Raw genomic sequence first — 27,455 nt, forward strand, 5'->3', positions numbered from 1 at the left:
AAACCTGCCGATGAGATGACTAAAAATATCATTAACGAAATGTTGGAAGACAGCAGGGGCATTGGTCAGACCGAAAGGCATGACTAAATTTTCGTAATGCCCCTCAGGGGTGTTAAAAGCTGTCTTCCACTCATCCCCTTCCTTGATACGAATCAGATTGTAGGCCCCCCTAAGATCAAGTTTGGAGAACCACCTAGCACCCGCAATCTGATTAAAAAGGTCAGAAATGAGAGGAAGAGGGTATGGGTCTCGGACGGTTATCCGGTTTAGCTCACGGAAATCTAGGCAAGGACGCAGGCCCCCATCTTTCTTTTTAACAAAGAAAAACCCTGCAGCCACGGGTGAAGAAGAGGGTCTGATGTGTCCCTTGGCCAGACTCTCGGAGATATAATCTTTCATGGCTTGTCTCTCGGGACCCGAAAGATTATACAACCTGGACTTGGGTAATTTTGCACCGGGAATCAGGTTAACCGGGCAATCATAAGGACGATGAGGTGGTAGCTTCTGACAACCCTTTTCAGAAAAAACGTCCTCAAAGTCCGAAATAAATGTAGGTAGGGAAGCTATGGAGGCGATTAAGCAATTGTTATTTAAGCAATTCTCTCTGCAATGCTCACGCCACTCCAATATCTCCCTGGCCTGCCAATCCACCACTGGATTGTGCGCTACCAACCAGGGAAGACCCAATACCACAGGAGAGGGAAGGCCCTCCAGAACGTAACATGAAAGACGCTCCTTATGGTGGTCCCCTACCCGAAGATGTAAGTTATGGACAACGTGAGTGAGGTTTCTCTGAGACAGGGGAGCAGAGTCAATAGCGAATATGGGAATGGGTCTCTGCAGCGTACAGAGAGACAAACCCATAGTGCGGGCAAAATGGGCATCTATCAAATTTACCCCTGCACCACTGTCTAGAAAAAAAGAAATAGACTCCGTCTTAACACCAAAAACAATAAACGCTGGCAACACAAATTGAGATGTTCGTATGGAGGAAACGTATACCCCCCGGCTGACATCCTCCGCACAGCCTGGGGTTAGTAGTTTTCCGACGGTCTTTTGTTTTTGGGAAAAGGAGGGACAGACATTAATGAAATGACCCTTCCCCCCACAGAAAAAACAAGCCCCCCACCTACGGCGAACCTCAGGAGGACGGACCTGACGAGAAGTTCCTCCTAGCTGCATAGGCTCATCCAAGTCAGTACAGACTAACTGCTGCTTGGGAGAGGTTACCGATTGCTCAGGAATTTTCGATCTCTCCCTAAGACGTCTATCTATCCTGATAGAGAGGGACATAACAGCATCAAGGGAAAGGGGGGTCTCATACAGCGCCAGCGCATCCTTAACCCTTTCAGATAACCCAGAGCAGAACTGACTCCTGAGAGCCGGGTCGTTCCACTGAGTATCCGTAGCCCACCTGCGGAACTCTGAGCAATATTCCTCTGCTGGCCGATCTCCCTGTAGGAGTCTCCGTAACTTCGACTCAGCCAGGGCGACACGGTCAGGGTCATCATATATGAGACCCAAAGCCCCAAAAAATCCCTCCACTGACCGGAGAGCCTGGGAACCAGGGGGTAACGAGAACGCCCAGGATTGCGGGTCCCCCTGAAGCAGGGAAATAACAATCCCCACCCGCTGTTCTTCATTACCTGAGGAGTAAGGGCGCAGCTTAAAATATAATTTGCAGGCCTCACGGAACAACACAAATTTGTCCCTTCCCCCAGAGAATCTGTCAGGAAGAACAACCTTGGGTTCTGTAACAACCTGGTTACCCATAGCAACCGCTGGGCTTACGGTCTGCTGCATTTGCTGCTGCTGTTGGAGGACAGACGCCTTCAATCCTGCCACCTCCAAAGACAGGCCTTGAAGCTGTTTTGCCAAAGCAGCAATAGGATCCATATTGGATTCTAAGTAGAGAAAAAAAAATAAAAAATTATATATATATATTTTTTTTCCTCAATAAAAAATAAGGGCCAGTTATAATATCACGATCGGCGTAACTGTCACATACGTGACACGGAGGGAGGAAAAGAGGAAGGCCCTGCCCTAGTGAGAGGGAAGGTGGTGACCCCTGACTCACCTTGCGACTGGCGCCTGGCTGCCCTGTCGTCCCTAGACGGGTTCCTCACCCGTACGCCGATCACGTGCCTAAAACCCTGGCTTTCCCTAGGATGAGCCCTAGATAGTGAACAGGGCGGTGGGAACACTAGTCCGCACCACTAGCTCTAAAGGAAAACACCAAGGGGAGGACAGACAATACAAACTAAACATATAATCCCAGGTGGGCAACAACAGGAGACAACAAAAGCCCAACAGGGATCCGGAGGGTAGCACTCTGGAACAACAACCAGATTCTCAGCTCCAGTGGGTCAGTATAGATGTCCAGGCAGGAAGCTCTATAACTGGCAACTAGAGAAGTGTGAGAGGAGAATATAAGGAGTTTGGGAGTGGCAGACAAGAAACAGCTGAGGAGGAGAAGCTACGGATCCCTGAGTGAGACAAAAAGGATAGCAAGGCAAACACAGAAAACAAACACTAAGAAACACCGTGATCTTTAGACATAGAGCGCGCAGCCACCCGCTGCGACTTCCTGACCCCGGGTATAACGGAGTCAGACGTGGCTCTTGACACCCTCGTGACACTTACTTGGAATTCTGTGAGTCATTACAAAACTGGGTCAACAGGGTGTTCTAGTATCAGAAAACTATGACATATACAGAGGATATCTATAGAACAGGTAGGCCCTGATAGGAATCTCAACGTCCCACTTGGTACCCCTGGCACCAAACTTCTAGTATCGGCTTGGTTTGAGTCCTTTTCTGACGTCAGGAGAGCGCTTCACTCAGTAGGTAATAAAAGACACAACAGTGATGTACTGAATGAACACTCTGAGGTTTATTTTTAATGCACACAGATTATATAGAGGGGGCTTTACCCCCTTTATTAGCATATCATCGTAAGTTATGTATTCAACCTATCATATTAACACGCTCTATTCTACAGACAGTGAAAGAGAAACAAAAACTGAACTTCCATATTAGGAATATTGTCCGGGAGTAGTGCCAAAGAGATAAAATTCAGGGTTACAGAGAATAGAAACTTAACAGCAATTAGTTTGACAGCAATCAGAGCTATTTCCTAACAGAGAAACAAAACTTCAGCAAAATGCAGAATTTGTTTTTGACATTAAAAAGAACATGGATTCCTTTCAGGCCCCAACCAAGTCCTGCCGCACCCTGCTCCTTTGCTCCTTCATGAAGCCTGTGATAGATGGCCATGTCTACAGAAATAAATCGGGAATGAGTTTAGCACATTAAGCTTGACTGTTTCCTTTAACCACCTCCGGACCGCCTAACGCAGATGTGCGGTCCGGAGGTGGCGGCCCTGCGCAGAGTCACGCATATACGCGTCATCTCGCGAGGGCCGGGATTTCCTGTGAACGCGCGCACACAGGCGCGCGCGCTCACAGGAACGGAAGGTAAGCGAGTGGATCTCCAGCCTGCCAGTGGCGATCGCTCGCTGGCAGGCTGGAGATCCGAATTTTTTAACCCCTAACAGGTATATTAGACGCTGTTTTCATAACAGCGTCTAATATACCTCCTACCTGGTCCTCTGGTGGTCCCTTTTGTTAGGATCGACCACCAGAGGACTCAGGTAGGTCAGTACAGTCGCACCAAACACCCCACTACACTACACTACACCCCCCCCCGTCACTTATTAACCCCTTATAAACCCCTGATCACCCCATATAAATCCCCTGATCACCCCCCTGTCATTGATCACCGCCCTGTCATTGATCACCCCCCTGTCAGGCTCCGTTCAGACGTCCGCATGATTTTTACGGATCCGATCCATGTATCCATGGATCCGTAAAAATCATGCGGACGTCTGAATGGAGCCTTACAGGGGTGTGATCAATGACAGGCGGGTGATCACCCATATACACTCCCTGATCACCCCCCTGTCATTGATAACCCCCCTGTAAGGCTCCATTCAGACGTCCGCATGCGTTTTATGGATCCGTAAAAAATCATGCGGATGTCTGAATGGAGCCTTACAGGGGGGGTGATCAGTGACAGGGGGGTGATTACCCTGATCACCCCCTGTCATTGATAACCCCCCTGTAAGGCTCCATTTAGACGTCTGCATGCGTTCTGTGGATCCGATACATGTATCCATGGATCCGTAAAAAATCATGCGGATGTCTGAATGGAGCCTTACAGGGGGGGTGGTCAGTGACAGGGGGGTGATCACCCTGATTACCCTGATCACCCCCTGTCATTGATAACCCCCCTGTAAGGCTCCATTCAGACGTCCGCATGCGTTTTGTGGATCCGATCCATGTATCCATGGATCCGTAAAAAATCATGCGGATGTCTGAATGGAGCCTTACAGGGGGGGTAATCAGTGACAGGGGGGTGATCACCCTGATTACCCTGATCACCCCCTGTCATTGATAACCCCCCTGTAAGGCTCCATTCAGACGTCCGCATGCATTTTGTGGATCCGATCCATGTATCCATGGATCCGTAAAAAATCATGCGGATGTCTGAATGGAGCCTTACAGGGGGGGTGATCAATGACAGGGGGGTGATCAGGGAGTCTATTATGGGTGATCACCCCCCTGTCATTGATCACCCCCCTGTCATTGATCACTCCCCCCCTGGTAAGGCTCCATTCAGCCATTTTTTTTGGCCCAAGTTAGCGGAAATTTTTTGTTTGTTTTTGTTTTTGTTTTTTCTTACAAAGTCTCATATTCCACTAACTTGTGTCAAAATATAAAATCTCACATGAACTCACCATACCCCTCACGGAATCCAAATGCGTAAACATTTTTAGACATTTATATTCCAGACTTCTTCTCACGCTTTAGGGCCCCTAAAAAGCCAGGGCAGTATAAATACCCCACATGTGACCCCATTTCGGAAAGAAGACACCCCAAGGTATTTGCTGAGGGGCATATTGAGTCCATGAAAGATTGAAATTTTTGTCCTAAGTTAGCGGAAAGTGAGACTTTGTGAGAAAAAAAACAAAAAAAAAATCAATATCCGCTAACTTATGCAAAAAAATAAAAAATTCTAGGAACTCGCCAGGCCCCTCATTGAATACCTTGGGGTGTCTTCTTTCCAAAGTGGGGTCACATGTGGGGTATTTATACTGCCCTGGCTTTTTAGGGGCCCTAAAGCATGAGAAGAAGTCTGGGATCCAAATGTCTAAAAATGCCCTCCTAAAAGGAATTTGGGCCCCTTTGCGCATCTAGGCTGCAAAAAAGTGTCACACATGTGGTATCGCCGTACTCAGGAGAAGTTGGGGAATGTGTTTTGGGGTGTCATTTTACATATACCCATGCTGGGTGAGAAAAATATCTTGGTCAAATGCCAACTTTGTATAAAAAAATGGGAAAAGTTGTCTTTTGCCAAGATATTTCTCTCACCCAGCATGGGTATATGTAAAATGACCCCCCAAAACACATTGCCCAACTTCTCCTGAGTACGGCGATACCACATGTGTGACACTTTTTTGCAGCCAAGGTGGGCAAAGGGGCACCTTTCGGATTTCGCAGGCCATTTTTTACACATTTTGATTGCAAGGTACTTCTTACACATTTGGGCCCCTAAATTGCCAGGGCAGTATAACTACGCCACAAGTGACCCCATTTTGGAAAGAAGACACCCCAAGGTATTCCGTGGGGGGCACGGCGAGTTCATAGAATTTTTTATTTTTTGTCACAATTTAGCGGAAAATTATGATTTTTCTTTTTTTTTTCTTTTTTCCTTACAAAGTCTCATATTCCACTAACTTGCGACAAAAAATTAAAAATTCTAGGAACTCGCCATGCCCCTCACGGAATACCTTGGGGTGTCTTCTTTCCAAAATGGGGTCACTTGTGGGGTAGTTATACTGCCCTGGCAATTTAGGGGCCCAAATGTGTGAGAAGAACTTTGCAATCAAAATGTGTAAAAAATCCCCTGCAAAATCCAAAAGGTGCACTTTGGAATATGTGCCCCTTTGCCCACCTTGGCAGCAAAAAAGTGTGACACATCTGGTATCGCCGTACTCAGGAGAAGTTGGGCAATGTGTTTTGGGGTGTAATTTTACATATACCAATGCTGGGTGAGAAAAATATCTTGGTCAAATGCCAACTTTGTATAAAAAAATGGGAAAAGTTGTCTTTTGCCAAGATATTTCTCTCACCCAGCATGGGTATATGTAAAATGACAGCCCAAAACACATTCCCCAACTTCTCCTGAGTACGGCGATACCAGATGTGTGACACTTTTTTGATGCCAAGGTGGGCAAAGGGGCACATATTCCAAAGAGCACCTTTCGGATTTCACCGGTCATTTTTTACAGATTTTGATTGCAAAGTACTTCTCACACATATGGGCCCCTAAATTGCCAGGGCAGTATAACTACGCCACAAGTGACCCCATTTTGGAAAGAAGACACCCCAAGGTATTCCGTGAGGGGCATGGCGAGTTCCTAGAATTTTTTATTTTTTGTCGCAAGTTAGTGGAATATGAGACTTTGTAAGGAAAAAAGAGAAAAAAAAAAAATCATCATTTTCCGCTAACTTGTGACAAAAAATAAAAAATTCTAGGAACTCGCCATGCCCCTCACGGAATACCTTGGGGTGTCTTCTTTCCAAAATGGGGTCACTTGTGGCGTAGTTATACTGCCCTGGCAATTTAGGGGCCCAAATGTGTGAGAAGTACCTTGCAATCAAAATGTGTAAAAAATGGCCTGCAAAATCTGAAAGGTGCACTTTGGAATATGCGCCCCTTTGCCCACCTTGGCATCAAAAAAGTGTGACACATCTGGTATCGCCGTACTCAGGAGAAGTTGGGGAATGTGTTTTGGGGTGTCATTTTACATATACCCATGCTGGGTGAGAGAAATATCTTGGCAAAAGACAACTTTTCCCATTTTTTTATACAAAGTTGGCATTTGACCAAGATATTTTTCTCACCCAGCATTGGTATATGTAAAATTACACCCCAAAACACATTGCCCAACTTCTCCTGAGTACGGCGATACCAGATGTGTCACACTTTTTTGCTGCCAAGGTGGGCAAAGGGGCACATATTCCAAAGTGCACCTTTTGGATTTTGCAGGGGATTTTTTACACATTTTGATTGCAAAGTTCTTCTCACACATTTGGGCCCCTAAATTGCCAGGGCAGTATAACTACCCCACAAGTGACCCCATTTTGGAAAGAAGACACCCCAAGGTATTCTGTGAGGGGCATGGTGAGTTCCTAAAATTTTTATTTTTTGTCGCAAGTTAGTGGAATATGAGACTTTGTAAGAAAAAATAAAAAAATAAAAATAATCATCATTTTCCGCTAACTTGTGACAAAAAATAAAAAGTTCTATGAACTCACTATGCCCATCAGCGAATACCTTAGGGTGTCTACTTTCCGAAATGGGGTCATTTGTGGGGTAGTTATACTGTTTGGGCATTGTAGAACCTCAGGAATCATGACAGGTGCTCAGAAAGTCAGAGCTGTTTCAAAAAGCGGAAATTCACATTTTTGTACCATAGTTTGTAAATGCTATAACTTTTACCCAAACCATTTTTTTTTTGCCCAAACATTTTTTTTTTATCAAAGACATGTAGAACAATAAATTTGGTGAAAAATTTATATATGGATGTCGTTTTTTTTGCAAAATTTTACAGCTGAAAGTGAAAAATGTCATTTTTTTGCAAAGAAATCGTTACATTTCGATTAATAACAAAAAAAGTAAAAATGTCAGCAGCAATAAAATACCACCAAATGAAAGCTCCATTAGTGAGAAGAAAAGGAGGTAAAATTCATTTGGGTGGTAAGTTGCATGACCGAGCGATAAACGGTGAAAGGAGTGTAGTGCCGAAGTGTAAAAAGTGCTCTGGTCATGAAGGGGGTTTCACCTAGCGGGGCTGAAGTGGTTAAAGGGGTATTCTCAACACGCAGTTTCATACTTACCTGCTCCCGGCACACTGTCCACTTCCTGGTTTTGGCACTCCTCAGGGGACAGGCTCCATCAAGATTGAAGTCTTCTCCTTGGCCGGGCCGTGCGCTTGACTGAACGTGCACACCAAGGTTGTGCATGCGCCCTGGTGACTTCTTCCTGGCAAGTATACTATACTTGCCAGAAAGAAATCACCATAGCACATGCGCGGCCTCGGCGTGCGCTTTCGGGACTGCGCGCGGCCGGCCGGGAGAAGAGAAGAAGTCATCTGCGCAAGCGTGGCCACCGCGATTGCTGAGAAGAGCGGTGGCCGTAACCAGGGGAGACGGAAGACAACAGTCAGGTACGTATATGTTTATTTTCTTCTAAGGGGTGGGAATTAGTTAATTAAATATATTTAGAAAAATGATCACTGTTAAATCATTAAAAGATTTAACAGTGATCATTAAGATGGGAATACCCCAGGCGCCTCTTGCAGTCTGGATGCAACAGTCTGCAGGATGGAGTAGAATTAGCCTCATTCTAGAGAAAGGCATGTGTCCCAGAGGTGGGATCTCCATCTTCGTATGTCAACTTTGCCATAATAATGTACCATTTTAACAGTAAGTCCACCTGTAATGAGTGAAATCTCCCATTTTGATGTCCACTATCGCCTCATCAACTTTCCATGATTCTTGGGTACATTCCTAACTGACTTCTTTGCAAAAGTCTGTGGACAGCCTGGATTTGGACTCTGAGTTCTATAATGCTTATCACCACCAATACATCAGGTGGTGGTAGATCATCTCCATTTGTAGTTTATAAACGGTTGTTTGACTTTTTCTCCTAGGAAAGAAAAAAAATAAACCAGATCCAATAGAAGTGGATGAAGGTTCATCAATGACATTGACCTGCTTAGTGGAAAGTATCCTAACACTTGATGTGACCTGGACGGATAATAAGAACAACATTCTTAAGCGTGGGACTGGAAAGGAGTTAGAGCTAAAACTAGAAAACATCATGATGACCCAGGCCGGTATCTACACTTGCACAGCCGAGAATGAATATGTGAAAAAAAGTGCAAATATCAACATAACTGTACAATGTAAGTATCACTATTACACACTGTATAATGTTTGAAGGTTGAAGTCGAAACGCACATTAGGGTGGACGCGCTTGTTAATGGGTATACATGTGTTCTTTTCATTGCAATTATTTGTTTTACAATATGGATATCCAGTTTGTACTTGTCTGATTAATATCTTTCTAGAACATGTTATGATATTGCTTATGTAACCAGAGTTATATAACTTTCTGGAGGAGGGGTCCAGGTCTTTGATTGCTGTGTCTCACCTTGTAAGACGGTTTTTATGTGTTTTTATTGTTATATATTGTGTAAAGATATAAAGATGATTTAAATCTTTGCTTATAGATGACCTTACGTTCATAAATGTGTTGGAGGGTCTAATAGAGACCTCCATTGCAGATCCCTTCAAAAATGCAGGATACATAGCGCACTCTATAGCAAATTTTTGCCTGACAGAATAATGGACTCCATTATAGTCAATGGAGTTTATCAGATGCTACTGGTGATACTCATATGATGGATTTGGGGGGAACAATCTTTGCTTGGGGAGAGAGCACCTTAATCAGCATGAGAAGACTGATAGGCCATATATGCGTGTCTGGAACTCTGGGAAGAAAGGAATGCAAATGAACTCTTAACAAGCTCCACCTCTAATGCCAACAGATGTAAGGCAGCTATCTGATAAGTCAATGTTCAAACCATTAACTAGGCCTTGAGACATGCCTCAGATATTACATAAGCCAGCACCTCATCTGCCTCAGGGTGATTGCCCCTCATCAGTGCAGAACAGAGAGTACTGGCCTAACAGGGTGAGAGGCCTAAGTCAGGATTTGGGGAAGGGGGGGGGGGTGCTATCTCTTGTTGAGGAGAGAGTGCCTTAATCAGTGTGAGAAGACTTATAGGCCAAACATGTTCCTCTGGAAGTCCGGGAAGCTGTTTGCAGATGAGATGCTGGCTTATTTAATATCCAAGTCATGTCTCATTAGCAGCCCTTTCTTCTCATATCATGGATTCAGCACTGTCAGTATTTTTGTTTCTGCTGCTTCTATCATTAAGTAGAAAAATATAATTCTAAGCGCAGATGTGGGGAATCCATTTCCTTACAATCTGGTATCGGGCACATGGACAGGGATTGTTTTCATGAGAAAAACATTGACATGTCGGATTTATTACGTTTATACCCAATAATAACATATATCTTGAAAACAAATTTACGCAAAATGTGATTTTTTTAAAACACTGTTTTTTTTTACAGACTCATCTAGAAATATGAAAATCACCATTATGTCATCCAAAGGTACAGTTACATATTTTAATATGTATGTTATATATGTATATGTACTGAAGCAGACTGAGCCTTATACAATTGAGTTTGCTGTATGAAGGGCGGCTCATGAATAGTGCGGACTGTGGACTTTATTCCGTGTTAGCATCCTAGGACGGAAAGCAAATTACAACATGTTGCGCTTTGCTCTCTGGTATGGGAATGCAACTAAACAGAACGTAATGCATTTTGGAGCACTCCGTTCTGTTCAGTTCCGTTTTGTCCACATTGACAATGAATGGGGACAAAACTGAAGCTTTTTTTCCGGTATTGAGCCTCTATGACGGATGTCAATACCGGAAAACCAAAACGCTAGTGTGAAAGTAGCCTTAGACTCTATTAGCCAAGCAGCTGTCTGGGCTAATGGAAAAAAATAGCCACCCCCATAATATGTTCCCCTCACATAGTGTGGGGTAGCGTGTGGACAGATCTGCTTTAAATGTGATTTCCTATTGGAGGGCAGGTAAAAGTATGAGTTTTTAGACAATCCCTCTGTGTTAGAAGGGTCACTCTTCCAGTTCTCTGACATGAAGCATTACACACTTCTAATTAACATCAATTTACTGTCTTTGTAAAGAAAATCCTTGCTGTCTCTTCCAGATAGGATGTTGATTGCAACCCAAACTCTTCCACTATTAGAACAGGAGGCTGCAGCTAGAGAGTGCCCCAGAATGCTCTCCTAATCGTTTCTAAAAATGCTCCAGTATGGTACACCCTTGGTAGACATGACCTCCGTGCTACGAGCAACAGAGAATTCCGGGCTGCCTCTTCTTCTCTTGTATACTAAGATTCCTTACATTGCTAAGCAACTGCCTTACACCTGAATTTGGGTCAGATTATCCCCTTGATTAGTGTGGTTAATATACAGATACGTTTTTGATTGGTTATCCTTCCTTTAAATGTTTCTGCTCTTCTGTGCTGGTGATAACATAGCTTCTGTGCAGATTTGTAGTATCATGTTCTATTAGTGTTGTGTGATTGTGTCATATGACCTGTGGTTCTCCTGCCGTTCATTGCTACAGCTAAATGCTGTAATTTGTTTGCTGAGTTGGTTTTTGATTCATCTTGGCTGTCTAACTGGTATTGCAATGCAGTCTCAGTATAGTAGTGTCTTCATGTCCCCTGCAATTTACTGCTGTCTACCTGAATGTCAGTGTCTTCTCCCGTCTGCTTTATTGACAGACTACCATCTCCTTCATCCATTGCCATTGTCACTTGGCTCCTGTTGTCTATTAGTGAGTTTATTTCTGTAACTTTGTTGCCTGCCATTGTTCATACGTGCTTAATATATTTTTCCTGCAACCATCTGGTTGGTATATACTGTAATTTGGCCCTACTGTAAGTCCTGGAGATATCTAAGTAACGAGGTATACGGTTAGTACTGTATTCAGGAAAAGTGAACGCTATAGGCGAAGGACCAGTTTTTCTATCTTGTGAACAGCCAGCATTGTCACACTATGGTTTCTGTTTCAGGATCTTCAACTTAATCTACACTGCTGGCTAAAATCTGGCCACAAACCCATAAGAATGGCTTCTAAACTAAGTATTGAATGTATGCCCCATTCTAGCCATTCTGCTTTATCAATCTATTTAACAGCATATCAGGGGGACCCATTATGTCCTTATAATACCCATTTACTGATGTCAATGAGAACTGTGTAATGCTTCAGTTCCCCTATGGTGGGTGTGCAGGGGAATTGACCTCTGGCAGCTGGGTTTACAGATTACAACTGATTGCCATGGTTTATAGAAGTAGGCCACCCCCTACCATTGTTTAGGAAAATCTTGGAACTCTGGTATTTTGATTTATCAGAGAAAGGTGATGTCAATTTTTAACAAAGGCCAATTAAAATAATATTTTAGCTCAATAATAATCAAAAACAATAGACCCCAAAGGTGTCCACAGTCTTTAATTTTGTTTTGCACTTACAATGGTAATATCGTAGAAAAAGTATCCATAGATTTATTTTTTTGTGGTCCAACTGCTGGATCCCTCAATAATCCCGAGAACAGGATTCCCCTTCTCCGAATGAAGTGGTGGCATGCATATTGATACAGAACTTCATTCACTTCTGTAGGACTTGTGGAGCACTGTCTATTGTCAGTCCCATAGAAGGGAATGGAGAGGTGGAACTACATGGGTATCACTACTGCATTCTAAGAAGGGAACTCAGGGATCCCTATTTTTAAGATTAATGAGGGTCCCAGCAGTTGAACCCTCAGCAATCCAACATTTGTCAATTATCCTGTAACTTGGTGATATAGATTTTTCTCGGGACAACCCCTTAAAAAAAGGTTGGGTCATCTCACACATTGGTGGCATATCACTAAGACATGCCACTAATGTCTGATAGCTGTAGTCAATTTTGAGAAATCTACCTCATTGGGTCTAGGTTATGCCATGTTTTTACAATGTTGTGTCACATTGAACTCCCTCGGGCTGTCAATTGAAGAATCAGGTGAGTCGTATTTGTAGCCAATACACCATAGAAGCCCCACTTATATCTAAAATGATGCCAGCAAAGAAGAGCATGCATGCAAGCAGCACACTCTGCTTTTTTCTGATGTCCCATAGAAATTAATGGGAAGCACACCGCACCAATGCAGCCACCGATCAATTTGTCACATGTAAAATTTTTGCAGGTGGAGAACGTCCATCTGGTCAACCAGTGGTTATTGATCCAACTGAGATGCTGACCCTTGTCTGCAATGTTGATGCTAACCCAAATGCTACTGTGGTCTGGGTAAAGGGGGAAGTAGATATGGAATCACCGAAAATGAATAACAGTGGATCATCAGCAATTATAAACGTGACATTATCAACCTCTGACGTCTACAGATGCCTGGCGTGGAATGCCATTGGGTTGATAGAACGACGGATTCAAGTTGGAGAAAAACCTGGTAAAACTAGTTGTATCATTAGAACTGAACTATAGATGCTCTCTGTCTTTGTACAGCACCGAACTATGGAGATTTAGCTGGAGTCTAGGATTTTGAAAACCTCAACCTTTCTGTAGTTTAATTGGGAACCTTAATAGTTTACTGTCTTAGGATGAATATCCATCCTGGTTAGTAGGTGGTCACATTGGTACATGGCTTGTCACAGTAATCAGAGATCTCCTTTATAATGAGCCTACCAGGGTGGATACAAACAGCAGAAGTCAGCTGTGAGTGAGCCTCTTCTTCTCCAGACCAAGACTGGACAAGCTTGTGTCTCCTCGGTATAAGCTTCTTTAACATGATTATACATAGGGGGGCCTTTACTACTGATAGGTGTTGGGTCCCAGGGCCCCTGTGCAGCTGAAAATGCTCCATAGCTAATGTTCCTGCTAATTGGAGCCATGTACCTGTGCTAGCATCTGTAAGCAGAGATCTTAAATACTGTGAGAAATTGACACAAAGTATATTACAAAATGATGGAACACTTTTTATTACTATAAAATTACATTTATTTTTGTAAAACCGGAAAACAGTAGACACACTAAAAAAGACACAGCGCTTCCTAAGGTAGTATCTCTGAAGACAAGGGGTAATACTGTTGTGTGAAAGACACACACTTTTGCCTGTTGTGTTGGACAAAATGGCTGCACAGGGCATGTAGAATCAACTTTGTAGGGGCTCACTGGTGATGCAACTGCTGGAGGACTGTGCTGTGCCTAGACCACATGACTGATGAACAGGACGTCAGTGGCTTAGGCTAAGCTATGAGAAGTCCACAGGGCCCCTGTGCCTTCTCAAACAGATGATCGGTGAAGATCCCAGGTGTTGGAACCCCACCGATCAGATACTGATGACTAGGGATGAGCGAACTCGAACTGTATAGTTCGGGTTCGTACCGAATTTTGGGGTGTCCGTGACACGGACCCGAACCCGGACATTTTCGTAAAAGTCCGGGTTCGGGTTCGGTGTTCGTCGCTTTCTTCGCGCTTTTGTGACGCTTTCTTGGCGCTTTTTGAAAGGCTGCAAAGCAGCCAATCAACAAGCGTCATACTACTTGCCCCAAGAGGCCATCACAGCCATGCCTACTATTGGCATGGCTGTGATTGGCCAGAGCACCATGTGACCCAGCCTCTATTTAAGCTGGAGTCACATAGCGCCGCCCGTCACTCTGCTCTGATTAGCGTAGGGAGAGGTTGCGGCTGCGACAGTAGGGCGAGATTAGGCAGATTAACTCCTCCAAAGGACTTGATTAACTGATCGATCTGCAGCTGTGGATCATTGAGCTGCTGATCCTCAATTGCTCACTGTTTTTAGGCTGCCCAGACCGTTTGTCAGTCTCATTTTTCTGGGGTGATCGGCGGCCATTTTGTGTCTTGTGGTGCGCCAGCACAAGCTGCGACCAAGTGCATTTAACCCTCAATGGTGTGGTTGTTTTTTGGCTAAAGCCTACATCAGGGTGAAGCTGTCACACCAAGTGCATTTATCCAGCAATAGTCTGTTCATTTTTTGGCCATATACAAAATCAGGGGCAAGCTGCGCCTGTCACCAAGTGCATTTAACCCTCAATGGTGTGGTTGTTTTTTGGCTAAAGCCTACATCAGGGTGAAGCTGTGACACCAAGTGCATTTAACCAGCAATAGTCTGTTCATTTTTTGGCCATATACAAAATCAGGGGCAAGCTGCGCCTGTCACCAAGTGCATTTAACCCTCAATGGTGTGGTTGTTTTTTGGCTAAAGCCTACATCAGGGTGAAGCTGTCACACCAAGTGCATTTAACCAGCAATAGTCTGTTCATTTTTTGTCCATATACAAAATCAGGGGCAAGCTGCGCCTGTCACCAAGTGCATTTAACCCTCAATGGTGTGGTTGTTTTTTGGCTAAAGCCTACATCAGGGTGAAGCTGTCACACCAAGTGCATTTAACCAGCAATAGTCTGTTTATTTTTTGGCCATATCCCAGTCTAATTCTGTCACTAAATCCATACCGGTCACCCAGCGCCTAAATACTAGGCCTCAAATTTATATCCAGCTAAATCTGTCCCTAGTGCTGTAGCTGGGCGAGTTATTTAGTGTCCGTTCAAGCACATTTCTTGTTCTGGGTTGAAATACAATTCCCAATTTAGCAATTTCATAATTTAGTGGTTCCTGCTATATCAGAGCTATTTGAAATCTATCCCAAAAAGGGTATATAAAATTGAAGGTGCACATTGGGTCATTCAGAATAACTTCACACACACCCGCTACTGTGTATTTCCAAGTCTAATTCTGTCACTAAACCCATACCTGTCACCCAGCGCCTAAATACTAGGCCTCAAATTTAAATCCCTCTAAATCTCTCGTTACCCACCGCTGTACTGTTGTTGCTGGGCAAGATATTTAGTGTCCGTCAAAGCACATTTTTTGTTCTGGGTTGAAGTACAATTCCCAATTTAGCAATTTCATAATTTAGTGGTTTCTGCTATATCAGAGCTATTTGAAATCTATCCCTAAAAGGGTATATAATATTGAAGGTGCACATAGGGTCATTCAGAATAACTTCACACACACCCGCTACTGTGTATTTCCAAGTCTAATTCTGTCACTAAATCCATACCGGTGACCCAGCGCCTAAATACTAGGCCTCAAATTTAAATCCCTCTAAATCTCTCGTTACCCACCGCTGTACTGTTGTTGCTGGGCAAGATATTTAGTGTCCGTCAAAGCACATTTTTTGTTCTGGGTTGAAGTACAATTCCCAATTTAGCAATTTCATAATTTAGTGGTTTCTGCTATATCAGAGCTATTTGAAATCTATCCCTAAAAGGGTATATAATATTGAAGGTGCACATTGGGTCATTCAGAATAACTTCACACACACGCTTCTGTGCATTTCCAAGTCTAATTCTGTCACTAAATCCATACCGGTGACCCAGCGCCTAAATACTAGGCCTCAAATTTAAATCCCTCTAAATCTCTCGTTACCCACCGCTGTACTGTTGTTGCTGGGCAAGATATTTAGTGTCCGTCAAAGCACATTTTTTGTTCTGGGTTGAAGTACAATTCCCAATTTAGCAATTTCATAATTTAGTGGTTTCTGCTATATCAGAGCTATTTGAAATCTATCCCTAAAAGGGTATATAATATTGAAGGTGCACATAGGGTCATTCAGAATAACTTCACACACACGCTTCTGTGCATTTCCAAGTCTAATTCTGTCACTAAATCCATACCGGTGACCCAGCGCCTAAATACTAGGCCTCAAATTTAAATCCCTCTAAATCTCTCGTTACCCACCGCTGTACTGTTGTTGCTGGGCAAGATATTTAGTGTCCGTCAAAGCACATTTTTTGTTCTGGGTTGAAGTACAATTCCCAATTTAGCAATTTCATAATTTAGTGGTTTCTGCTATATCAGAGCTATTTGAAATCTATCCCTAAAAGGGTATATAATATTGAAGGTGCACATTGGGTCATTCAGAATAACTTCACACACACGCTTCTGTGCATTTCCAAGTCTAATTCTGTCACTAAATCCATACCGGTGACCCAGCGCCTAAATACTAGGCCTCAAATTTAAATCCCTCTAAATCTCTCGTTACCCACCGCTGTACTGTTGTTGCTGGGCAAGATATTTAGTGTCCGTCAAAGCACATTTTTTGTTCTGGGTTGAAGTACAATTCCCAATTTAGCAATTTCATAATTTAGTGGTTTCTGCTATATCAGAGCTATTTGAAATCTATCCCTAAAAGGGTATATAATATTGAAGGTGCACATAGGGTCATTCAGAATAACTTCACACACACGCTTCTGTGCATTTCCAAGTCTAATTCTGTCACTAAATCCATACCGGTGACCCAGCGCCTAAATACTAGGCCTCAAATTTAAATCCCTCTAAATCTCTCGTTACCCACCGCTGTACTGTTGTTGCTGGGCAAGATATTTAGTGTCCGTCAAAGCACATTTTTTGTTCTGGGTTGAAGTACAATTCCCAATTTAGCAATTTCATAATTTAGTGGTTTCTGCTATATCAGAGCTATTTGAAATCTATCCCTAAAAGGGTATATAATATTGAAGGTGCACATTGGGTCATTCAGAATAACTTCACACACACGCTTCTGTGCATTTCCAAGTCTAATTCTGTCACTAAATCCATACCGGTGACCCAGCGCCTAAATACTAGGCCTCAAATTTAAATCCCTCTAAATCTCTCGTTACCCACCGCTGTACTGTTGTTGCTGGGCAAGATATTTAGTGTCCGTCAAAGCACATTTTTTGTTCTGGGTTGAAGTACAATTCCCAATTTAGCAATTTCATAATTTAGTGGTTTCTGCTATATCAGAGCTATTTGAAATCTATCCCTAAAAGGGTATATAATATTGAAGGTGCACATTGGGTCATTCAGAATAACTTCACACACACGCTTCTGTGCATTTCCAAGTCTAATTCTGTCACTAAATCCATACCGGTGACCCAGCGCCTAAATACTAGGCCTCAAATTTAAATCCTTCTAAATCTCTCGTTACCCACCGCTGTACTGTTGTTGCTGGGCAAGATATTTAGTGTCCGTCAAAGCACATTTTTTGTTCTGGGTTGAAGTACAATTCCCAATTTAGCAATTTCATAATTTAGTGGTTTCTGCTATATCAGAGCTATTTGAAATCTATCCCTAAAAGGGTATATAATATTGAAGGTGCACATAGGGTCATTCAGAATAACTTCACACACACGCTTCTGTGCATTTCCAAGTCTAATTCTGTCACTAAATCCATACCGGTGACCCAGCGCCTAAATACTAGGCCTCAAATTTAAATCCCTCTAAATCTCTCGTTACCCACCGCTGTACTGTTGTTGCTGGGCAAGATATTTAGTGTCCGTCAAAGCACATTTTTTGTTCTGGGTTGAAGTACAATTCCCAATTTAGCAATTTCATAATTTAGTGGTTTCTGCTATATCAGAGCTATTTGAAATCTATCCCTAAAAGGGTATATAATATTGAAGGTGCACATAGGGTCATTCAGAATAACTTCACACACACGCTTCTGTGCATTTCCAAGTCTAATTCTGTCACTAAATCCATACCTGTCACCCAGCGCCTAAATACTAGGCCTCAAATTTAAATCCCTCTAAATCTCTCGTTACCCACCGCTGTACTGTTGTTGCTGGGCAAGATATTTAGTGTCCGTCAAAGCACATTTTTTGTTCTGGGTTGAAGTACAATTCCCAATTTAGCAATTTCATAATTTAGTGGTTTCTGCTATATCAGAGCTATTTGAAATCTATCCCTAAAAGGGTATATAATATTGAAGGTGCACATTGGGTCATTCAGAATAACTTCACACACACGCTACTGTGCATTTCCAAGTCTAATTCTGTCACTAAATCCATACCGGTGACCCAGCGCCTAAATACTAGGCCTCAAATTTAAATCCCTCTAAATCTCTCGTTACCCACCGCTGTACTGTTGTTGCTGGGCAAGATATTTAGTGTCCGTCAAAGCACATTTTTTGTTCTGGGTTGAAGTACAATTCCCAATTTAGCAATTTCATAATTTAGTGGTTTCTGCTATATCAGAGCTATTTGAAATCTATCCCTAAAAGGGTATATAATATTGAAGGTGCACATAGGGTCATTCAGAATAACTTCACACACACGCTTCTGTGCATTTCCAAGTCTAATTCTGTCACTAAATCCATACCGGTCACCCAGCGCCTAAATACTAGGCCTCAAATTTATATCCCGCTGAATTTGAATACAATACATTGGGCCAAATAATATATTTGTTGTTGTGGTGAACCATAACAATGAGAAAAACATCTAGTAAGGGACGCGGACGTGGACATGGTCGTGGTGGTGTTAGTGGACCCTCTGGTGCTGGGAGAGGACGTGGCCGTTCTGCCACATCCACACGTCCTAGTGTACCAACTACCTCAGGTCCCAGTAGCCGCCAGAATTTACAGCGATATATGGTGGGGCCCAATGCCGTTCTAAGGATGGTAAGGCCTGAGCAGGTACAGGCATTAGTCAATTGGGTGGCCGACAGTGGATCCAGCACGTTCACATTATCTCCCACCCAGTCTTCTGCAGAAAGCGCACAGATGGCGCCTGAAAACCAACCCCATCAGTCTGTCACATCACCCCCATGCATACCAGGGAAACTGTCTCAGCCTCAAGTTATGCAGCAGTCTCTTATGCTGTTTGAAGACTCCGCTGGCAGGGTTTCCCAAGGGCATCCACCTAGCCCTTCCCCAGCGGTGAAAGACATAGAATGCACTGACGCACAACCACTTATGTTTCCTGATGATGAGGACATGGGAATACCACCTCAGCATGTCTCTGATGATGACGAAACACAGGTGCCAACTGCTGCGTCTTTCTGCAGTGTGCAGACTGAACAGGAGGTCAGGGATCAAGACTGGGTGGAAGACGATGCAGGGGACGATGAGGTCCTAGACCCCACATGGAATGAAGGTCGTGCCACTGACTTTCACAGTTCGGAGGAAGAGGCAGTGGTGAGACCGAGCCAACAGCGTAGCAAAAGAGGGAGCAGTGGGCAAAAGCAGAACACCCGCCGCCAAGAGACTCCGCCTGCTACTGACCGCCGCCATCTGGGACCGAGCACCCCAAAGGCAGCTTCAAGGAGTTCCCTGGCATGGCACTTCTTCAAACAATGTGCTGACGACAAGACCCGAGTGGTTTGCATGCTGTGCCATCAGAGCCTGAAGCGAGGCATTAACGTTCTGAACCTGAGCACAACCTGCATGACCAGGCACCTGCATGCAAAGCATGAACTGCAGTGGAGTAAACACCTTAAAACCAAGGAAGTCACTCAGGCTCCCCCTGCTACCTCTTCTGCTGCTGCCGCCTCGGCCTATTCTGCTGCTGCCGCCTCGGCCTCTTCCTCCGCCTCTGGAGGAACGTTGGCACCTGCCGCCCAGCAAACAGGGGATGTACCACCAACACCACCACCACCACCTCCGTCACCAAGCGTCTCAACCATGTCACACGCCAGCGTTCAGCTCTCCATCTCACAAACATTTGATAGAAAGCGTAAATTCCCACCTAGCCACCCTCGATCCCTGGCCCTGAATGCCAGCATTTCTAAACTACTGGCCTATGAAATGCTGTCATTTAGGCTGGTGGACACAGACAGCTTCAAACAGCTCATGTCGCTTGCTGTCCCACAGTATGTTGTTCCCAGCCGCCACTACTTCTCCAAGAGAGCCGTGCCTTCCCTGCACAACCAAGTATCCCATAAAATCAAGTGTGCACTGCGCAACGCCATCTGTAGCAAGGTCCACCTAACCACAGATACGTGGACCAGTAAGCACGGCCAGGGACGCTATATCTCCCTAACTGCACACTGGGTAAATGTAGTGGCAGCTGGGCCCCAGGCGGAGAGCTGTTTGGCGCACGTCCTGCCGCCGCCAAGGATCGCAGGGCAACATTCTTTGCCTCCTGTTGCCACCTCCTCCTTCTCGGCTTCCTCCTCCTCTTCTTCCACCTGCTCATCCAGTCAGCCACACACCTTCACCACCAACTTCAGCACAGCCCGGGGTAAACGTCAGCAGGCCATTCTGAAACTCATATGTTTGGGGGACAGGCCCCACACCGCACAGGAGTTGTGGCGGGGTATTGAACAACAGACCGACGAGTGGTTGCTGCCGGTGAGCCTCAAGCCCGGCCTGGTGGTGTGTGATAATGGGCGAAATCTCGTTGCAGCTCTGGGACTAGCCAATTTGACGCACATCCCTTGCTTGGCGCATGTGCTGAATTTGGTGGTGCAGAAGTTCATTCACAACTACCCCGACATGTCAGAGCTGCTGCATAAAGTGCGGGCCGTCTGTTCGCGCTTCCGGCGTTCACATCCTGCCGCTGCTCGCCTGTCTGCGCTACAGCGTAACTTCGGCCTTCCCGCTCACCGCCTCATATGCGACGTGCCCACCAGGTGGAACTCCACCTTGCACATGCTGGACAGACTGTGCGAGCAGCAGCAGGCCATAGTGGAGTTTCAGCTGCAGCACGCACGGGTCAGTCGCACTACAGAACAGCACCACTTCACCACCAATGACTGGGCCTCCATGCGAGACCTGTGTGCCCTGTTGCGCTGTTTCGAGTACTCCACCAACATGGCCAGTGGCGATGACACCGTTATCAGCGTTACAATACCACTTCTATGTCTCCTTGAGAAAACACTTAGGGCGATGATGGAACAGGAGGTGGCCCAGGAGGAGGAGGAGGAGGATGAGGAAGAGGGGTCATTTTTAGCACTTTCAGGCCAGTCTCTTCGAAGTGACTCAGAGGGAGGTTTTTTGCAACAGCAGAGGCCAGGTACAAATGTGGCCAGCCAGGGCCCACTACTGGAGGACGAGGAGGACGAGGATGAGGAGGAGGTGGAGGAGGATGAGGATGAAGCATGGTCACAGCGGGGTGGCACCCAACGCAGCTCGGGTCCATCACTGGTGCGTGGCTGGGGGGAAAGGCAGGACGATGACGATACGCCTCCCACAGAGGACAGCTTGTCCTTACCCCTGGGCAGCCTGGCACACATGAGCGACTACATGCTGCAGTGCCTGCGCAACGACAGCAGAGTTGCCCACATTTTAACCTGTGCGGACTACTGGGTTGCCACCCTGCTGGATCCACGCTACAAAGACAATGTGCCCACCTTACTTCCTGCACTGGAGCGTGATAGGAAGATGCGCGAGTACAAGCGCACGTTGGTAGACGCGCTACTGAGAGCATTCCCAAATGTCACAGGGGAACAAGTGGAAGCCCAAGGCCAAGGCAGAGGAGGAGCAAGAGGTCGCCAAGGCAGCTGTGTCACGGCCAGCTCCTCTGAGGGCAGGGTTAGCATGGCAGAGATGTGGAAAACTTTTGTCAACACGCCACAGCTAACTGCACCACCACCTGATACGCAACGTGTTAGCAGGAGGCAACATTTCACTAACATGGTGGAACAGTACGTGTGCACACCCCTCCACGTACTGACTGATGGTTCGGCCCCATTCAACTTCTGGGTCTCTAAATTGTCCACGTGGCCAGAGCTAGCCTTTTATGCCTTGGAGGTGCTGGCCTGCCCGGCAGCCAGCGTTTTGTCTGAACGTGTATTCAGCACGGCAGGGGGCGTCATTACAGACAAACGCAGCCGCCTGTCTACAGCCAATGTGGACAAGCTGACGTTCATAAAAATGAACCAGGCATGGATCCCACAGGACCTGTCCGTCCCTTGTCCAGATTAGACATTAACTACCTCCCCATAACCATATATTATTGGACTCCAGGGCACTTCCTCATTCAATCCTATTTTTATTTTCATTTTACCATTATATTGCGATGCTACCCAAAGTTGAATGAACCTCTCCTCTGCCTGTGTGCTAGGCCTAAATATATGCCAATGGACTGTTGCAGTGGTGGCTGACATGAAGCCTGATTCTCTGCTATGACATGCAGACTAATTCTCTGCTGACATGAAGCCAGATTGTCTGTTACGGGACCTCTCTCCTCTGCCTGGGTGCTGGGCCTAAATTTATGACAATGGACTGTTGCAGTGGTGGCTGACGTGAAGCCTGATTCTCTGCTATGACATGCAGACTGATTCTCTGCTGACATGAAGCCAGATCCTCTGTTACGGGACCTCTCTCCTCTGCCTGGGTGCTGGGCCTAAATTTATGACAATGGACTGTTGCAGTGGTGGCTGACGTGAAGCCTGATTCTCTGCTATGACATGCAGACTGATTCTCTGCTGACTTGAAGCCAGATCCTCTGTTACGGGACCTCTCTCCTCTGACTGGGTGCTAGGCCTGAATATATGCCAATGGACTGTTGCAGTGGTGGGTGACGTGAAGCCTCATTCTCTGCTATGACATGCAGACTAATTCTCTGCTGACATGAAGCCAGATTGTCTGTTACGGGACCTCTCTCCTCTGCCTGTGTGTGTGCTGGGCCTAAATATATGCCAATGGACTGTTGCAGTGGTGGCTGACGTGAAGCCTCATTCTCTGCTATGACATGCAGACTGATTCTCTGCTGACATGAAGCCAGATTCTCTGTTACGGGACCTCTCTCCTCTGCCTGTGTGTGTGCTGGGCCTAAATATATGCCAATGGACTGTTGCAGTGGTGGCTGACGTGAAGCCTCATTCTCTGCTATGACATGCAGACTGATTCTCTGCTGACATGAAGCCAGATTCTCTGTTACGGGACCTCTCTCCTCTGCCTGTGTGTGTGCTGGGCCTAAATATATGCCAATGGACTGTTGCAGTGGTGGCTGACGTGAAGCCTCATTCTCTGCTATGACATGCAGACTAATTCTCTGCTGACATGAAGACAGATTCTCTGTTACGGGACCTCCCTCCTCTGCCTGGGTGCTGGGCCTAAATATATGCCAATGGACTGTTGCAGTGGTGGCTGACGTGAAGCCTGATTCTCTGCTATGACATGCAGACTAATTCTCTGCTGACATGAAGACAGATTCTCTGTTACAGGACCTCTCTCCTCTGCCTGGGTGCCGGGGCCTAAATATCTGAGAATGGACTGTTCCAGTGGTGGGTGACGGGAAGCCAGATTCTCTGCTATGGAACCTCTCTCCAATTGATTTTGGTTAATTTTTATTTATTTAATTTTTATTTTAATTCATTTCCCTATCCACATTTGTGTGCAGGGGATTTACCTACATGTTGCTGCCTTTTGCAGCCCTCTAGCTCTTTCCTGGGCTGTTTTACAGCCTTTTTAGTGCCGAAAAGTTCGGGTCCCCATTGACTTCAATGGGGTTCGGGTTCGGGACGAAGTTCGGATCGGGTTCGGATCCCGAACCCGAACATTTCCGGGATGTTCGGCCGAACTTCTCGAACCCGAACATCCAGGTGTTCGCTCAACTCTACTGATGACCTATCCAGAGGATACAGTAGGTCATCAGTTAAAACCTCTAGGAAAAACCCTACACATGCACATTCAATAGTTGTCTGCAGACTACCCCATACACATTCAGTTTGTTTAAATGTGGAAGCATATTCAATGGGGAGAGAGGAGAAAGTAGCTGCCAGACACTTCTGGTGTCCAGTTTATCTCCTTGGAGAGCAAAAGGATTTGATGAAAATATTCCCTTTGCTCGATCCTTCTCTCCCCCAAGAGAGAGTTGGTAGCTCTTCACACACTTGTTGGCTGAACCTGCCATTCTCTAGTGTGTATGGAGGCCTTTAAGCTGTGTAGAAGACTTCTACAGGGTGGCAGATTGGCCATACACCTTACAGGAAAATTTCCCGGTGGGCCGATGCCCAGGGGGCCACCTGAGCTCTCCTCATGTCCGGCCAGTGGACTTTTTTGGGGATGTATTTTGTGCTGATGGGGGCAGTATTTTGTGAGGGACTGTGGTGTTTGGCTCTGTTGGGTGATATAATGTGCCACAATATGGTACCACGGGGGTGTTGCCACTACACCTAGAGGCTCTGCTCTTTCTGCAACTGCCATGCCCTCTCCACTTTCATTGATATGCCCAGGCAGTGTAAGCATGATCATGTCTGGCTATGTAAATCGAAGTGTGAAGGCACAGCAGTTGCAGAGACAGCAGAGCCTCTAGGTGCAATGGCAATGTCCCCGTTGCTCCTATAGGCTCATTTGCATATATTCAAACATCATTTTTCTCAGGAATGAGGACACATTTGACCAACACAGATGCCTTAAGTTGCCAAGTGCTCATTCAACTGTTTTTTAAAAGCTATTCCATAATTGTAACACAAAAAGTATGTATTTTTTGCTAAAGAGGTTTTCCGGGAGTAGAACATTGGTAATCTATCCTCAGGATAGGTCATCATTATCAGACCAGTAGGGGTTTGTCTCCCAGGACTCACGTCCACCAGCTGTTGGAGGCGGTTGCAGCGCTCTTTGAGCACTCAGACCTCTTCCTAGGCCAGTGACGTCACCGTACATCGGTCATGTGGCCTAGACGCAGTTCAGTTATAAAATGATACAATTCTGTGTAAGTTATGAAAGGATCACAGCTCTCATTGGAGGCTCAGTGAGAGAAACAACCTCTTCAAACAACTAATTGTCAAAAATTCCAGGAGCCGGGCCACCCACAATCTGATATTAATAATCTATCCTGAGGATAGGTCATCACTATCAAATTCCTGGATAACCCTTTCAAAGACACAAACAATAAATGTTATGTCCCGAAGAGTCTCTGTCAGCATGATTAACTTTATTAAACGCTAGGGTTGATAATGCTGATTAAAGCAAACCATTTTTTTTTTGTATGTTAAACAGTTGCAAATGCAAATTAGAACATTGGAGGACCGGGGGGGCTGGGCTGAATCCTTGGAGCACTACTTTTGCAACACCTCTGTGGTCTGCACACTCTTGCTCCCCTTGATTGACAGTGCTAGACATCAGCATGATGAGGGCAAAGCTGTGTCCTAGCATATGCACATCATATACTATACTACAACCTTACCATGCTGAGAATAGACGTTTTCTATGCTCAGAAAGCTAATGCATATTACTGGTTTATTCACGGGCACAACATAAAATTTTAAAGAAAACCACTCTTCTCAATATGATAAGGCTGTACTCTGGAGGCAAGTGGTCAGCCTTGCATGTACATGTCTCACGTTCAAATCCTAGAAGAGTCTTCTAGATTTTTTCTTCAGTTTTTTTTTTCTATCATTTAACCCATAATAAAAAGCTATAGCCTTGTTATGTTAAGAATATGTTTTTATTTTATTTTATACAATGACATAACAGAAAAAAATAAAAATGTCTCACTGTTTTTTATCACTTCCCCCCAAAAATGTAAAAATTGAAAAAGTAGTTCACACCCCAAAATTATATTATAAAAAAACTATCTTCAGGCAACATAATGAGCGTTCACACATCTATGGGGGTCAGAATATGGCGATGACAAGAAAAAAAAAGTATTTTTTTTTAGTATTAAAATGCAAAAACAATTATACAAGTGTGGTATTTCTATAATTAGGCCTTATGCACATGGCCGTTGTTTTGGTCCGCATCCGAGCTGCAGTTTTGGTGGCTCGAATGCGGACCCATTCACTTCAATGGGGCCGCAAAAGATGCGGACAGCACTACGCGTGCTGTCCGCATCTGTTACTCCGTTCCGTGGCCCCGCCAAAATAATATATAACCTGCCCTATTCTTGTCCGCGCTATGCGGACAAGAATAGGCAGTTATATTAACCAATTCAGCCCCCCTAGCTTAACCACTTCAGCCCCGCTAGGTGAAACCCCCTTCATGACCAGGCCACTTTTTACACTTCGGCACTACACTACTTTCACCGTTTATCGCTCGGTCATGCAACTTACCACCCAAATGAATTTTACCTCCTTTTCTTCTCACTAATGGAGCTTTCATTTGGTGGTATTTTATTGCTGCTGACATTTTTACTTTTTTTGTTATTAATCAAAATGTAACGATTTTTTTGCAAAAAAATGACATTTTTCACTTTCAGCTGTGAAATTTTGCAAAAAAAAAGACATCCATATATAAACTTTTCGCTAAATTTATAGTTCTACATGTCTTTGATTAAAAAAAAATGTTTGGGCAAAAAAAAAAAATGGTTTGGGTAAAAGTTATAGCATTTACAAACTATGGTACAAAAATGTGAATTTCCGCTTTTTGAAATGGCTCTGATATTCTGAGCACCTGTCATGTTTCCTGAGGTTCTACAATGCCCAAACAGTAGAAAAACCCCACAAATGACCCCATTTCGGAAAGTAGACACCCTAAGGTATTCGCTGATGGGCATAGTGAGTTCATAGAACTTTTTATTTTTTGTCACAAGTTAGCGGAAAATGATGATGATTTTTATTTTAATTTTTTTTCTTACAAAGTCTCATATTCCACTAACTTGCGACAAAAAATAAAAAATTCTAGGAACTCGCCATGCCCCTCACAGAATACCTTGGGGTGTCTTCTTTCCAAAATGGGGTCACTTGTGGCGTAGTTATACTGCCCTGGCAATTTAGGGGCCCAAATGTGTGAGAAGAACTTTGCAATCAAAATGTGTAAGAAATGACCGGTGAAATCCGAAAGGTGCACTTTGGAATATGTGCCCCTTTGCCCACCTTGGCAGCAAAAAAGTGTCACACATGTGGTATCGCCGTACTCAGGAGAAGTTGGGGAATGTGTTTTGGGGTGTCATTTTACATATACCCATGCAGGGTGAGAGAAATATCTTGGCAAAAGACAA

General features: G+C 44.7%; 1 protein-coding gene across 1 annotated transcript in view; it reads left to right on the forward strand.

Annotated features, from left to right (window-relative positions):
- LOC122927693 (sialic acid-binding Ig-like lectin 14) overlaps window positions 1–27,455 on the forward strand; it is a 173,584-nt gene that overhangs the window by 129,873 nt on the left and 16,256 nt on the right. The window contains exons 6-8 of the mRNA XM_044279788.1: window positions 8,779–9,033; window positions 10,271–10,312; window positions 12,983–13,240. Coding sequence (XP_044135723.1) covers window positions 8,779–9,033; window positions 10,271–10,312; window positions 12,983–13,240 — 555 coding nt within the window. The remainder of the gene's footprint in view (window positions 1–8,778; window positions 9,034–10,270; window positions 10,313–12,982; window positions 13,241–27,455) is intronic.

Source organism: Bufo gargarizans, chromosome 1 (assembly GCF_014858855.1).
Source record: "Bufo gargarizans isolate SCDJY-AF-19 chromosome 1, ASM1485885v1, whole genome shotgun sequence".
NCBI classification, from domain to species: Eukaryota; Metazoa; Chordata; class Amphibia; order Anura; family Bufonidae; genus Bufo; species Bufo gargarizans.